This window comes from Xenopus laevis, chromosome 7L (genome assembly GCF_017654675.1).
Source record: "Xenopus laevis strain J_2021 chromosome 7L, Xenopus_laevis_v10.1, whole genome shotgun sequence".
Lineage (NCBI taxonomy): Eukaryota > Metazoa > Chordata > Amphibia > Anura > Pipidae > Xenopus > Xenopus laevis.
In genome coordinates this window covers 88,640,083-88,654,531 of record NC_054383.1, presented here as the reverse complement: position 1 = coordinate 88,654,531, position 14,449 = coordinate 88,640,083, and the positions used below count along the sequence as shown (strand labels likewise).

The following is a 14,449-nucleotide window of genomic DNA, read 5'->3' as shown; positions in this document are numbered from 1 at the left end:
TAGTTCACCATTGCTACTAAAGGTGTGCTGTATCCAGTCCCACACAGAAGGCATTTTCACGTTTTAAAAATACATGTAAGGTATCCATTATCCAGAAATTAATTATCAAGAAAGCTCCGAATTACGGAAATACCATATCCCATAGACTCCATTTTATTCAAATAATCCAAATATTTAAAAATGATTTCCTTTTTCTCTGTAATAATAAAACAATACCTTGTTCTTGATCCAAACTAAGATACAAATTAATCCTTATTGGAATAAAAACCAGCCTATTGGGTTTATTTAATGTTTACATGATTTTCTAGTAGACAAGGGGGCAAATTTACTAAAGGGGTTACTAACGGGTGCTGGTGTAAATTCACTAGCGAAGTAGACCTACTCTATCGCTACTTCACACCCTTATGTCCGGCGAAGTGGGCTATCGCGAAGGGACGTAACTACGCTAATTCACTAAGTTGCGGATTTTACTGACCGCTACCTCTTGCGCCAGACTTGCCTTCGCCACCTCAGGCCAGGCGAAGTGCAATAGAGTAGATAGGACTTGCTTCAAAAAAAGTTGAAATTTTTTCTAAGTCCCAAAAACGCTGGCGTCTTACTTTTTTAAGGGTGATAGGCTGAAAAAGATCATAATTTTTTTTGGGGGTAGCCTCCTCCCCCCCTACATTTCCTAACATATGGCACCTAAACTATACAGTGGGAACATGTATAGGGCAAAATAACAACTCTATTTTATCTTATGAAGCTTTCCCAGGCTTGTGTAGTGTAATGTATTTGCTGCTACATATACGTCCATTGTACTTTAACTTGGTGCCGCATGCAAATTAGGCATCGCTAGCGTAACTTCACTACCTTTAGCCTCCCTGAGCGCAACTTTGGATTTTAGTGAATTAGTGGTGCCCTGGCGAAACTTCACCTGCCGAAGTGCGGCAAAGGCATCGCTAGCACATTTTCGGCGCTTAGTGAATTTACCCCAAGGTATGAAGATACAAATTACGTAAAAAACCAGGTCCAAATCATTTTGGATAACAGGTCCCATACCTGTATAATAGTTTGGTAATAATGATGTTATCACATAGATGTTTCTGATTTTTTCCATTTTAGAAAACTTCCTTGAACATCTAGAAAAGGATGCTAAAGAACGAGCAGAAAGACGGAAAGAAAAAAAGGCAATGGCAAATGGTAGGATAAAGACAAAAGTAATTTCCTGTTTTGGTGTGGAATTCCAGAAAAGAAACCATTTCTATGCTTCTGGTTAATTATTTTTCCAAAAAGTCTCACTGGATCTTCTTGATTACATAAATATTTTATGGACCTTGTTTTGTACAGTATATTTTACAGTCATTAGCAGTTGCTGTTTGTAATTGCTAAGAAATAGCTTTCAGTTGTAATATGGTGGAAGTAGTTTACTGCACCCCACACATAATAACAATACCTGTAATGGTTAGTTACAGGTAGAAGGTACTCTCTGTATGATATTTGTGTTGTGTATTTTGTGTATTCCCTTAGCTCTGAAAGAACTAGGAAATGAGGCCTTCTCAAAAGGTGATTATGAGACAGCTGTGAAATGCTATAGTGAAGGGATGGAGAAACTAAGAGACATGCACGTTTTGTATACCAACAGAGCTCAGGTAAGACTCTTTCCTGGAAGTCTGGCTGTGGCTTAAGCATACTCAGCTGTCCTAAAAAGTGTGTGGGAGATGATTAAGTGTGCTGACACCCAGAGGGGGATTGATTTTTTTATAGTTGCCTTTTATTTATCAAACGTCGTGTTGTATTTTCCACAAAGATTCACATTTTGGAATGTATTTTTTGGTCAAAAATCACATTTTCGGGTTAAAAAACTTATATTTTTTGAGATTTATTATACCCCTAACCTGGATTAGCTCAAAACCAAAAATACACCATCTAAAACCTGTCGAGGTCAGGTAGAAGTCAATGGCAGAGGTCCTTTAAACCATTTGAAGATGTTAATAACCTTCATGATGTTTGAGTTTTTTTCGGTGGGATTCACTCAAAAACTCAATGATCAATTTGAGTGATTCGAGTTTTTCACACCTACTACACAAGTTTTTTTCATTCTAATTTTTTCTTAAATTAGAAGCCATTCGATTTCTGAGTTTATTTGAGTTCATTTGAGGGCTAAAAAAAGCTCACAAAGCTCTAAATTACTCCCTAAATGTTTAAATGTTTTTTTTTGTAGATTTAACTTATGGGGATCCAAATGATATACTGTAAAAACCCTATGTCCTGACATTCTTGCTAACGGGTCCCATTCCTGTACTATCATTTTATTTATACATCACCAATGCGTTTAAAGTTTGCTTTACAAGCACTCAAGAGCTCTCTAATGCAACACCTGAATATGCCTAACCCCAACAGAGGCCCCATTAATTATTAACCCTTCCTGGGCAGTCTATCTCCTATTATATGGCAATCCGTTCTATACTTGAATCAAGTGGGGACAAGGCCCGGCTGTGCATGGAGTAGAACACTCATCAAGTGAGCTCCGTATGCCCTAAACACATCCTGTGATACATTCGCTATTGAGTGACGAAGACCAGATCTGAAGGGGAACAGCACCTTTGTCTAACATGGCAGGCAGGAACCAACAGAGTAAGAAGAAGACTGAGATCCCTACTCGCTTGGAGCAATTTGTTCGCAAGGCCTCACCGGCTTCTGACCCCAAGATGGTGCAGGACCCTCCTGCAGAAGACAATACATCGCAAGAAGAGGTCCTGCAGCCGCAGCCCACTCTGCAAGATCTGCTGACCGCAGTACAAAACTGCCAACAATCCTGCCAAGCTACCATTATGTCCACAGCGGATGAACTCAAGGCAGAACTATCACTGATTAAACATGACATGCAACGTATTAGAGAACGCACCTCAGCAGCAGAGGCCCGGATCTCGGCACTAGAAGACTCCTGTCACCCTTTACAGCAATCCACCCAGGATTTACAAAGACAAGTGGAACAATGGCGGCAGAAAGTAGATGACCTGGAAAACCGGGCAAGACGCAGTAATGTTCGCTTGGTCGGAGTGCCAGAGAGGGAGGAAGGGGATCACCCGGAGTCATTTGTGGAAAGAATCCTGAAAGAATGGGCGGGTGCAGACTCCCTAACCCCTGCTTTTTCGGTGGAGCGGGCACACAGAATACCATCTAGGCCACCGATACCCGGTGCCCCACCCAGGCCTCTGATAGCACGTATCCATAACTGCAAGGACCGGGACAAGCTGCTGGCAGTGGCACGCGCTAAAGGTCCAATCCAGCTGAATAACTCCAAGGTCTCTATATACCCAGACTTCTCCGCTGAACTCCAAAAGATGAGAGCAAGATTTCTGGATGTAAAGAAAAGGCTTCGGCAGAGAGAAATCCCATACTCCATGATGTACCCCTCCCGGCTGCGGATACAGACGACCTCGGGTGTTAAATTCTTCGACAACCCGGCAGAGGCCTGCTCCTGGTTGGATTCATTGGGCCGACAACGTGTGGAGGCTTGAGATCTCCTCTTTCTTCCTCCCTTTTTTTTTTTTGGTTTCCAGTTGTTCTATGTAGCAGTCGGTGGCCAGGACAGCATGGTGTGGTAACTATATTCTCCTAAATTTTTTACGAATCGCCAATAGGCCTTTAATCTCTGTTAGAGAACGTCACTTAGTCAAATTGTATTTACTCAGCAACTCCAGAGTAAGGATTGGCGTATGCTGCTGCGGTAGCCTAACTTTGACAACCATCCCTGAGCTGACTTAGTTCTCTTTGCAATTACCTGTGAACTATTATCTCATATACTGGGGTTATGGCCCTAGGACGAGCCCTTGACAATGGGAATAATTACTGTGACCCCATGTTTCAGTCAGGCTACCCGACAATCCTATTATATTGGGAATCTTATTTTGTTTACTGGAACCCTGCTGCTTGTCTTCGTGGCTGTTGCAAGCCATCACTATGCCATTTGGATACCCTGCATGCCCCTCGGACTGTTAAGTCCCATGAAAGATTGTCAGGGCGGAGCAGCACTTGATAAACATTTCGACACTCCCCTCATTTATTCAGGGTAACTACTCAATTGTGAGCTAGATCTACTCTGGTTTCATTGTTTTGGTTTTGGGAAAAGTGGCACCTAAGTTGGGGATAGGAGCGACGGGGTGGGAAAGGGTGTTAGGGGTAAGCATTGCTATGTTTATTTTGCTTGATAACAGAAAATACAAATTGATGCTGATGTTATGTTTTTTAAAATGGGTATGTTGTGTGAAACAGATAATGTTTATGTTGTCAGTATCCAATCAGTGGCACTCAATCAAGAGGCAACAGGTAAAACAAACCACCAACCACCATGGGGAGTAACGTAAAACTTGTTTCCTGGAATGCTAGGGGACTTAATGATCCTATCAAGAGAAGAACGGCTCTAACCTATATCAAAAAGCTAAATCCAGACATTCTTTTCTTGCAAGAGACCCACCTAACTGGATCTTCTATCCTCTCCCTTAAAAAACCGTGGGTAGGCTGGCACTACCACTCCACATACTCAGTGTACACGGGAGGAGTCTCTATATTAATCAACAAAAGAGTTATATTCTCCTTATTGCATATTAGAATAGATCCCAAAGGCAGGTTTATTTTTTTGCACTGTAAACTTTTTTCAAAGGAGTTTTTGCTAGCCAATATCTATATCCCCCCCCCATTTACGGATGACATACTTTTGGAATTTACGAGTTACTGCCTGCAATTCCCCCAATCCATGATTCTGATCGCAGGTGACTTTAACTCCACCCCGGACCCAGCCATTGATAGATGGAGACGGGATGGCTCCGGAGGTACAGGTGTAAATCATAAGCTCAATAATTTCCTGCACTCCTTGAATCTACTAGAAATGTGGCAAATATTCCACTCCTCCACTCGGCAGTACTCCTGCTACTCCAAGTCTCATCTTTGCTTGTCTAGAATAGACCTAGTACTAATGTCCAGAGAAATGCTGCCACTCATTCACCGAATTGAATATCTCCCAAGAGGAATCTCGGATCATGCCCCACTAGAGATAGTATGGTCATGGGGAAATCAGACCTCCAACAGAGGGTGGCGTCTTAATCCTGCGTGGCTGAGCATTGTGGGGAAAACGGACGAAATCCGCAACTCTTTCCAGGAACATCTTGCGCTTAATGCTTCCCCTGACACAGGTCTGATAAATTGGGATGCTTTTAAGGCTCACGTGAGAGGGACATATATCAGTGAGATCAACGCGATCAAAACCAAAGCTAAAATCAAAGGGGCCCAGTTGCAGGAATTGGTGGCTCGTGCTGAACAAGAGGTGGTCGCAACCCACACGCCTGAAGCCCATCTAAAACTGCAACGAGAACAGGACAACTACCACAAATATTTGGAATCCATTAGCCAAAGGAAATTAATGTTTCTGAAACATAATATATTTGAGCAGGGGGCAAGGACTGGGAAAATGTTGGCACACTTGGCCAGAGCAGACTCCTCCCCTCCAATAATTCCATTGATTCGGTCCGTGACTGGAGATGTCACTGATAACCCCAAAGAAATCAGTGGTATTTTTGGGTCGTACTATGAGCACTTATATAGATCCCAGCTGGGGCCCTATAGACACCAACTGCCGCATTACTTAGCAGGAATTGAACTGCCAACTTTGAACCCTGATCAGAGAGCTACATTGGACGCTGAGATCACAGTTGACGAGATTGAGCTAGCGGTTGGGGCATTCCCCAATGGAAAGTCACCAGGCAGAGACGGATTGCCCATTGAACTTTATAAAACCTATGCTACAACTCTCGCTCCCGAGTTACTAGCTGTCTACTCAGCAGCGCTAGATAGAGGGGAACTTCCCCCATCAATGAGAGAGGCATCAATTATTGTTCTCCCAAAGCCTGGTAAGAATCCACAGGAATGTGGCTCGTACAGACCCATCTCACTTTTGAACTGTGACGCCAAATTCTTGCTAAGATCTTGGCTAGGAGACTTATGCTGGTGATAGAAAGCATTATTGGCCCAGACCAGTCTGGCTTTATGCCTGGTAAAAGCACAGCTGTAAATCTACGGAGGCTATACACAAATTTATCCATGAATCATGACAACAAAGGAAATAGACTGTTAGTGGCACTGGACATTGCTAAAGCCTTCGACACAGTCGAATGGGCATACCTGTGGCAGGTGATGGACAAAATGGGGATTGGTCCGAAATTCCTAGCTTTTACCCAGCTGCTATATGCGAAACCTTCGGCACTGGTAACCATCAACGGTATATCCTCTCCTCACTTTGTTCTTACACGGGGAACAAGGCAAGGCTGCCCTCTATTACCACTCCTATTTGCTGTGGCAATCGAACCACTTGCGGCCGTTATAAGGAACGATCCAGAAATAGTTGGTTGGAAACTTGGGCCCATCCAGGAGAAAATTCAACTGTACGCGGATGACTCCCTTGTCTACCTGGCGGATAGCGGTAAATCATTGGAACGACTGACGGAGGTTCTCACTACCTTTGGTAATTTTTCGGGCCTACAGGTCAATCTATCCAAGTCTAGTGTGCTTCCAGTGGATTCCAGACCTGAATCTAATGCTCCCCTTACCCCTGAATTGTCTGTGGTCTCAAAATTTAAGTACCTGGGGGTAGAAGTTTCACTGCCAACATCATCCTATTGGGACCTGAATGTGTCCCCGCTACTGGGCCAGGTGGAATCCAAATTTAAGCAATGGGCCTCACTTCCGCTAACCCCACAAGGCAGAATTAGTCTGATAAAAATGACCATTCTCCCTAAGATCCTATACATACTATCACACTCTCCTATAGCCATCCCTTCAAGCTATTTTCGAGCTTTGGATAAACTAATGGGACCCTTTATATGGGGATCAGGACGACCCCGATTAAGACTTGGAATCCTAAAGAGGTCAGCTTTGCATGGGGGTGCGGCTTTGCCGGACTTTGAGCTTTATTTTTTAGCTGCCCAACTTGCTCATATCAAACCATGGATCACTGCAGATCCACGCTGCCTCTCTGCTACTCTTTTGGGGTTGACTGGGAAACTGGGGATACCAACTGCGCAAAGGCTGCTAAGGAATCAGACAGGTAGGAATGTCAGCAAAGAACATCCCTTAATACTACTAGGCCAAAAAATGTGGCTACGCGCCCAATCTTTGTGCTTTACCCAAACGAAGCACCCTGACACCCCTATATGGAACAACCATCTCCTCAAAGAATTCCAAAACATAGAATCCGCAGGGTCATGGTCTAGCAAAGGTATAATGACTATTAATCACATTGTCTCTGACAATTCACTCAAGCCGTTTGCGGTACTCCAACAGGAGTTCGGAATTTCAGAATCTTCCTGGTTACTGTATGAGCAGGTCAAACACGCATTCCTTGCTGACCCCTTTAAGTTGGGTAAACCCCCCTTTTGTAGAATATTAGAGCTGCATGACAACCAACACTTAATTTCCAACTTATATGACGTGCTGAGATTTTGTAAACATGATAGACTTAGTCCCAATCTACTTGCAACTTGGCAGAAGGATATTCCCACATTGACAGCCGAAGAATGGCAGGATGCTCTAGAAGCCCCTAGATTTGTCTCGCCAAATGCTGATCATAAAATGATTCAGAGATACATCATTCATAGAGCATACTTCACACCGGTGCGGTTGAACAGAATGAATCCACAACATCCACCAACTTGCACTCGGTGCAGGGTAAATACCGGCTCTTTTATACACATGTTGTGGGAATGCCCCAACCTGAATCTTTATTGGCGGGAGGTATTCAATACTATTTCAAATGCAGTATCGGTGGAAATACGACCCACCCCAGAACTGGCTATACTAAATGTAGGCGAAAGCTTCCACTACAACAAATATCAATTGACTACGATTCGGCAAAGTCTTTTCCAGGCTCGCAGACATATAACAATGGGATGGAAAAATCCGGTGGCCCCGACTCACAAAGGTTGGTTGGAACAAATGAAGCTCTACATTGATAGGATGCAATATTTGTTCACTAAAAGAGCCTCCTCTGGAAAATTTGACTTAATATGGGGAAACTGGCCCTCTTCCTAGTAGATAAGTAGACATGAAACGGCTCTTTACCTGTTAAAACCCCCACTGTGAGAGGTTACAAACCACGGACTCCCATTTTAGTTGATTGATGATGTTTTATTTTGCTGTATCTGTTTCACACGTTATGTGTACATTGATATAAATATGACATGCAAATGACAACAGGCTAAATTAGTTTCGCAAATTGAATGTACTTTGCAAAATGTTTAATACCATAAATACACTGTCGGTATGTACAACTGTATGTCATGTTCAATCTTGCAATAAAGGTTATGATGTTAAAAAAAAAAAGTTTGCTTTACAGAGATTGTTCTACAAACTGTAGAATTAATTATTTAATTTACTTTAGGACTGCAGGGAAAATAGCATTACCATATTTTGGGGCTTTCTGGATGCTGGGTTTCTGATTAATAGATCCCATACCTGTGTTTTAGAAGGGATGGTAGTTCACTTCTAGTTTAATTTTATTTTATAGTTTTTTTTTATTTTTTTATCCTGCAGTGTTTCTGTACATGTTTATTTATTCTTTTATTTTATTGCAAATGTGTTGCTCCCATGTATAGAGAGTATTGGGAATCATGTCTGTAGGGATGGTTTTTCTAATGTGCAGTCTCCATTTTTTTCAGAAATTATATTCTGGGTAGTGATTGTTATTTGGAAGTAGAGCTATGATTTAACATTCTCAGCATCAGTTTCTGTCTGCCTGGATCTAAAACTCCGTTCTGAGCCATTTAATTTGCTGATATGTTTGAACACAAAGGTCTTAATCTTCAGAAAACATCCCTACCATGAAATAATATTACAAATAGAAAGTGAAGACATACGAGGTTTGCTCACTCAGAAACCTAGCCAGTAAACCAATTCTGTTGTGCAGCCATTTTTCCCTTTATCTCTAACTTAGAGGAATGCTATTTTCAGTTTCTGAATTATTGGAACAGTACAACTAAAAAATCCAATTACTTTGATGTCTTATGTGACTTAAATGTATTGCTATAAACTAGTAAACTTGTGAACTAGGGTCCTTTTTAAAAAAGTTTCATTAACTGGCTCCTATTCAGTGATTATTCTCTAATACTGATCCCTTAGTGACAATCACTACGGCTCCCTACAATTTCCCGGAGGTCAGTTGTGCAAGGCTTGACAAAAGGGTGCTACCCTGAAACGTTATACTTCTGCAATAAACTTTGCAAGGGCTTTCCTCTACTTACACCTGCCTTGTGTGCCAGTGAATCCCTTCATTACTATGCACCAGGCATTCAAGTTCTGGAAGACCACACAGTGTGAGTGTGTATCTACACTATACGTTTTGAATAGAACCACTTTTATTAAAGATACTTGCACCAAATGGGCTCCTTGTACTTCCGTATATTTGTACTTGGCGCTGCTCAGTATTTTTGGCCTTCTGTTCTGAATCTATCCTGGAGCTACAGCCAATCCTGACCAGATGATAGCGCCAGGGTTCCCTTTACATTCAGGGGGCTAATTAATAAACCTCAAACTAGAATTTTTAGCTGAAAAAAAACTTTGGGGGTCATTTATCAACACCAGGCAAATTTGCCCATGGGCAGTAACCCATGGCAACTGATCAAATTGCTGCATTCGTTGTTCTACTTGCAGCTAGCTTTAAAACGCTAATCACAGATTGGTTGCTAGGGGTAACTGCCCATGGGCAAATTTGCCCAGTCTTGATAAATGAGCCCCAAAAATTTTCAATCGAGATTTATTATACCCCAATGCTGCAAAAATCCAGAATCCAAAAATTCACCATCTCAGACCTGTTGAGGTCCTTTATAAGTCAATGGGAGAGGCACCTATCCCAATTTGAAGTTAAAGGAACAGTAACACCAAAAAATGTAAGTGTTTTAAAGAAATGAATAAATCATGTAGTGTTGCCCTGCACTGGTAAAACTGATGCGTTTGATTCAGAAACACTACTATAGTTCATATAAACAAGCTTCCTTGTAGCAATGGCGGAAATTGAAAAACGGCTATATGGCACAGGGTAGCTAATGGATAACAGATAACACCATTAGACAGACAGAGCTTATTTGCTATCTGCTGTGTAACCTGAGCCTTTTCTCCTTTGAATGGCTGCCCCCATTGCTACACAGCAGCTTATTTATATAAACAATAGTCGTGTCTCTTAAGCAAACACAGCAGTTTTACCAGTGCAGGGCAACACTGGATTATATTTTCATTACTTTAAAACACTTTTATTTTTTGACGTTACTGTTCCTTTCGTGTCTGTACTGGGTTTAGCCCGAAAATGCAAAAACTCGAGCTTTTCGGGAGAAAAGCATCATTTTTTTTACCGATCCGATAAAATCAATTTAATTTATTAATTAAAAAGGCAAATAGACACAGTAAACTTGCGCCAAAAAAATCTGGCGCATAATCACACCATAAATTATGGCAAACACCATAAAAAAGCCAGATGGACTTCCACACAGTTGATTCCAATTTGAGATGAAATGCATGGTTGCAGAAATTTTGCCAGAATGGGTGCAATTTGTGCCAATTGCATTGCCCCTTTATGACCCCGATATTGCTGGAATTCTGGGGAAAATGGTTCATTGTAGAAAAAAAAAAAACCACAACTATTGCGTTCGATATTGCACTTTGCTCACTGCACTTGCGGATGTACCCTCCTGTCTTTCCATACAAGCCATCTGTGTGCCCAGCTTTATAGAGTAATATCATCATACCCCTTCACATCGATGGTGAAATCAACATTTCATCATTTAGGAGCACATTTATCAAAGGTCGAATTTCAAATGGAAAAACGTAGAAATTCGAATTCAAAAAGACCAACTGAAATTAAGTGGAAGTTTTGTTTTTTTTGGTCGGATAGGTCCGTATTCGGCCAAATTCAAATAATTCGAATTGAAGGAATATCACATTAGATCGAATTCGATTCAAAGTATTTCCCAAAAGAAACTTTGATCTGTCAAAGTCCACTAATTGACTCCAAATTGGTTCTAGTAGGTCCTCCATAGGCTAAAACAGCAATTCTGCATGTTTTAGATGGCGAATGGTTGAAGTCGAATTTATAAAGAGACAGTACATGATCAATTTTGAATTTTCATTTTTTTTTCAAATTTTAATCAAATTTGGACTATTCCCTAGTCGAAGTACACAAAAAATAGCTTGAAATTCTAATTTTTTTCATTATAAATTTCTTCTCGACCTTTGATAAATCTGCCCCTTAATGACCTATGGATTGCAGATACATTTGAAGCTCAATTACCTAATGCTTGAAACAATATGCTTGAAATAATTTTAGTAATGATGTAGAGAGTGATATTCAATTTGCAATTGGTTTTCATTTTCTATTATTTGTTTTTAAATTATTTAGCTTTTTATTTAGGAGCTCTCCAGTTTTAAATTTCAGTAATCTGGTGCTAGGATCCAAATTACCTTAGCAACCATGCATTGATTTGAATTAGAGACTGGAATATGAATAGGCGAGGCCTGAATAGAAAGATGAGTAATAAAAAGTAGCAAGAGCAATACATTTGTAGCCTTACAGAGCATTTGTTTTTTAAGATGTGGGTCAGTGACCCCTAGAAAGAGTCAAAAGAAGAAGGCAAATCATTCAAAAAATATAAAAGAAAGAATGAAGGACAATTAGCCATTCTATAACATTCTAAAAGCCAACTTAAAGGTGAACCACCCCTTTAAGCAATGACAGTGTGTGTGTTCAGGGAACTGAAATTGAAGGGCACTGGTATCACTAAAGATGAAACAGTGCTCAAAAAGTTTTGTTGATTATGTTTGAAACAATCACTATCAATATATTTACTGAAAAATAGACTTTCCTTTGTCATTTTAAGGGGCAGCATGCCATTTAACAGGCAGGTTAAATGGCTCCTGATGAAACTAAGAAGAATGTTTGTAAATATGATAGGAGCAGGGACAGATGTGAATGATGTTTAATCTTTGTAAAGTTCTGTGGAATGTGTTAGTTCTATAAATAGAGAACAAACAATTAGTAGTTAATTCTACAAGGGGAATTACTCTTTACGCGTTGTTAGGTATTGAAACACAACACTTAGGGGCCCATTTACTTAGCTCCAGTGAAAGAATAGAATAAAAAAAACTTCGAATTTCAAATGTTTTTTTTGGCTACTTCGACCATCGAATTGGCTACTTCGACCTTCGACTACGACTTCGAATCGAACGACTCAAACTAAAAATCGTTTGAATATTCGACCATTCGATAGTCGAAGTACTGTCTCTGTAAAAAAATCTTCAACCCCCTACTTCGCCACCTAAAACCTACCGAAGTGCAATGTTAGCCTATGGGGAAGGTCCCCATAGGCTTTCTAATGTTTTTTTGGTCGAAGAAAAATCGTTCGATCGATGGATTAAAATCCTTCAAATCAAACAAACTATTTGCGGTAAATCCATTGACTTCGATATTCGAAGGATTTACATTCAGCAGTAGAATATCGAGGGTTAATTAACCCTCGATATTCGACCCTATGTAAATCTGCCCCTTAGGAAAGTGTTAAACCTGGAATAATTTTTGCTTCAATGCACTGACAGTTCAGCAAGACTACTGTACAAAACACGTAGGATTTATGAAGGCCACAACTAAATTGCACTTTATTGATCCTCTCATAGATGCTGCGATTTCAATTATGCAATAGAGTGTTATGAAACGTGGTGCCTTTGGTAGCTGAATATGAAACTGGAAATATCTAATTAAGTCTATAGCCAATGGCAGACTGAAGCTAATCTTGCAGAGTTTAAAGAGAAAGGTATTTTAGTCAATACCTATTTGCAGTTTCAATGAATTACAGACATTTGGGAGCACATGGAGATGTGTTCCTCTAATAACATCTGAAGATATTTGTATATTTATACTGTGGAACACTTTCTTCCTTGTCATTCCTTTTTAAGAATTTTAATTTCCTTGCACTGAGATGCAAAACCTCTATACACTCAAAAAAGGCTTTCTGAATGCTCATACTTCTATGTTACACTAGGTAACTAAAATATGTTAGGTTCCAAATGATGTACCAAAAAGTCTTGTATACAGGATATTGACCAGTTATAGTTAAACTAACCACTTGTTTATCGAGTAAAAAATAAACTGTATCATGTTGTTCTCAGGCCTATATCAAATTGGAGAAATATGAAGATGCTATAACTGACTGTCAATGGGCATTAAAGGTAAGCTATTTCTTGAAATACTGTATCTGGAATAATAAACATCCCTTTAAAACAAGGGTAAAGGTCTTCTTTTTAATACTCTCTGTTTAATCTCACACTTTTTTTCAACTGACGTTTTATTAAGCTTTTAATCTTACATAACAACATACAGCACATTATATAGGGTATGAAGAGGGGGTAGAAGGGAAAAGGGGGGGAGTTTTAAGGGGGAAACAAGGGGGATGGGAACAAAAAAGGGTTCAACAAAGACAAACAGAAGACACAAGCATTAGAGCTAGGAGTCACAAATAATACTTTCAAAGTATCTAATAGAGGAAGACTGGGATACTTTGTTTAATTATTGATGTAGGGGGCCAGCTTGGGGTTTTACCCACACTCTACTTTGGAAGTTTTTGGGAGGGACATAGATTACCCCTCCATTTAAGCTTATTTTAATCTTACAATTTTTAAGGTAATTTCTTTTGAATTGAGGATTAAATGGATCCTATTAGAAAACAAAAATAAACTGATCTGGTTATTTTCCTTTGGAGGGGACATATAGATACCAATATGCCAAAATAAGAATTCTCAGAGTGCATTTCTGAGCACTTTTGCAATTTACATTAATTATTTATAAATAAATATATATATATGTTCACTGACGCAAGACAGGTCTCCTGATGCTTCCCTGCTCATTTATAGGACAGAAGTATTAGAAGCAGAGAAGGAGATGCTTCGTGCAGCAGTAAATTAAACTTCTGAACCCCTGCCCAGGCTGAACAGCTGAGGGGCACATTACATATTCATTATATTAGCAGTGTACAAATTGCTGAAATCAAGAAATCAAAATAATAATAATTCATAATAATGTAACTTGCAAAAAAAGGCTAAGAACTCATTATTTATACAGGTTTGTTCTTTACTCACTACAATATATAAAAATGTTAGTGTTACAGTTTGCCTAAGGATTCTAGTTCTGTTCCGCACGTTGATTGCCATGGTCAAAACAGAGTAATAGCAATGCAAAATGCCACAAGTTGCAATTAGCCTTCATTAGCCACCCACAAATATGCTTGTGTCCACACATTATTCCACCACTACCATCTTTCTCTTCCTACAGAGAGCTCCCTGCTGTTGCCATGTAGTGTCGCAATGCAGTGAAACATCTTTCCAAGAATATTTTTGCCCAAAACTATGCATTCTATTTTAAATACAGTTTTAGGCAAGT

At 40.0% G+C, this 14,449-nt stretch overlaps 1 protein-coding gene across 2 annotated transcripts in view; it reads left to right on the top strand.

Annotated features, from left to right (window-relative positions):
• The window catches only part of ttc12.L (tetratricopeptide repeat domain 12 L homeolog), a 63,727-nt gene that overhangs the window by 8,502 nt on the left and 40,776 nt on the right, over positions 1-14,449 (top strand). For both annotated transcript variants that reach the window (XM_018225957.2, XM_018225955.2), the window contains exons 5-7: positions 1,105-1,182; positions 1,510-1,631; positions 13,183-13,242. In XM_018225957.2, the coding sequence (XP_018081446.1) occupies positions 1,105-1,182; positions 1,510-1,631; positions 13,183-13,242 (260 nt within the window). The remainder of the gene's footprint in view (positions 1-1,104; positions 1,183-1,509; positions 1,632-13,182; positions 13,243-14,449) is intronic.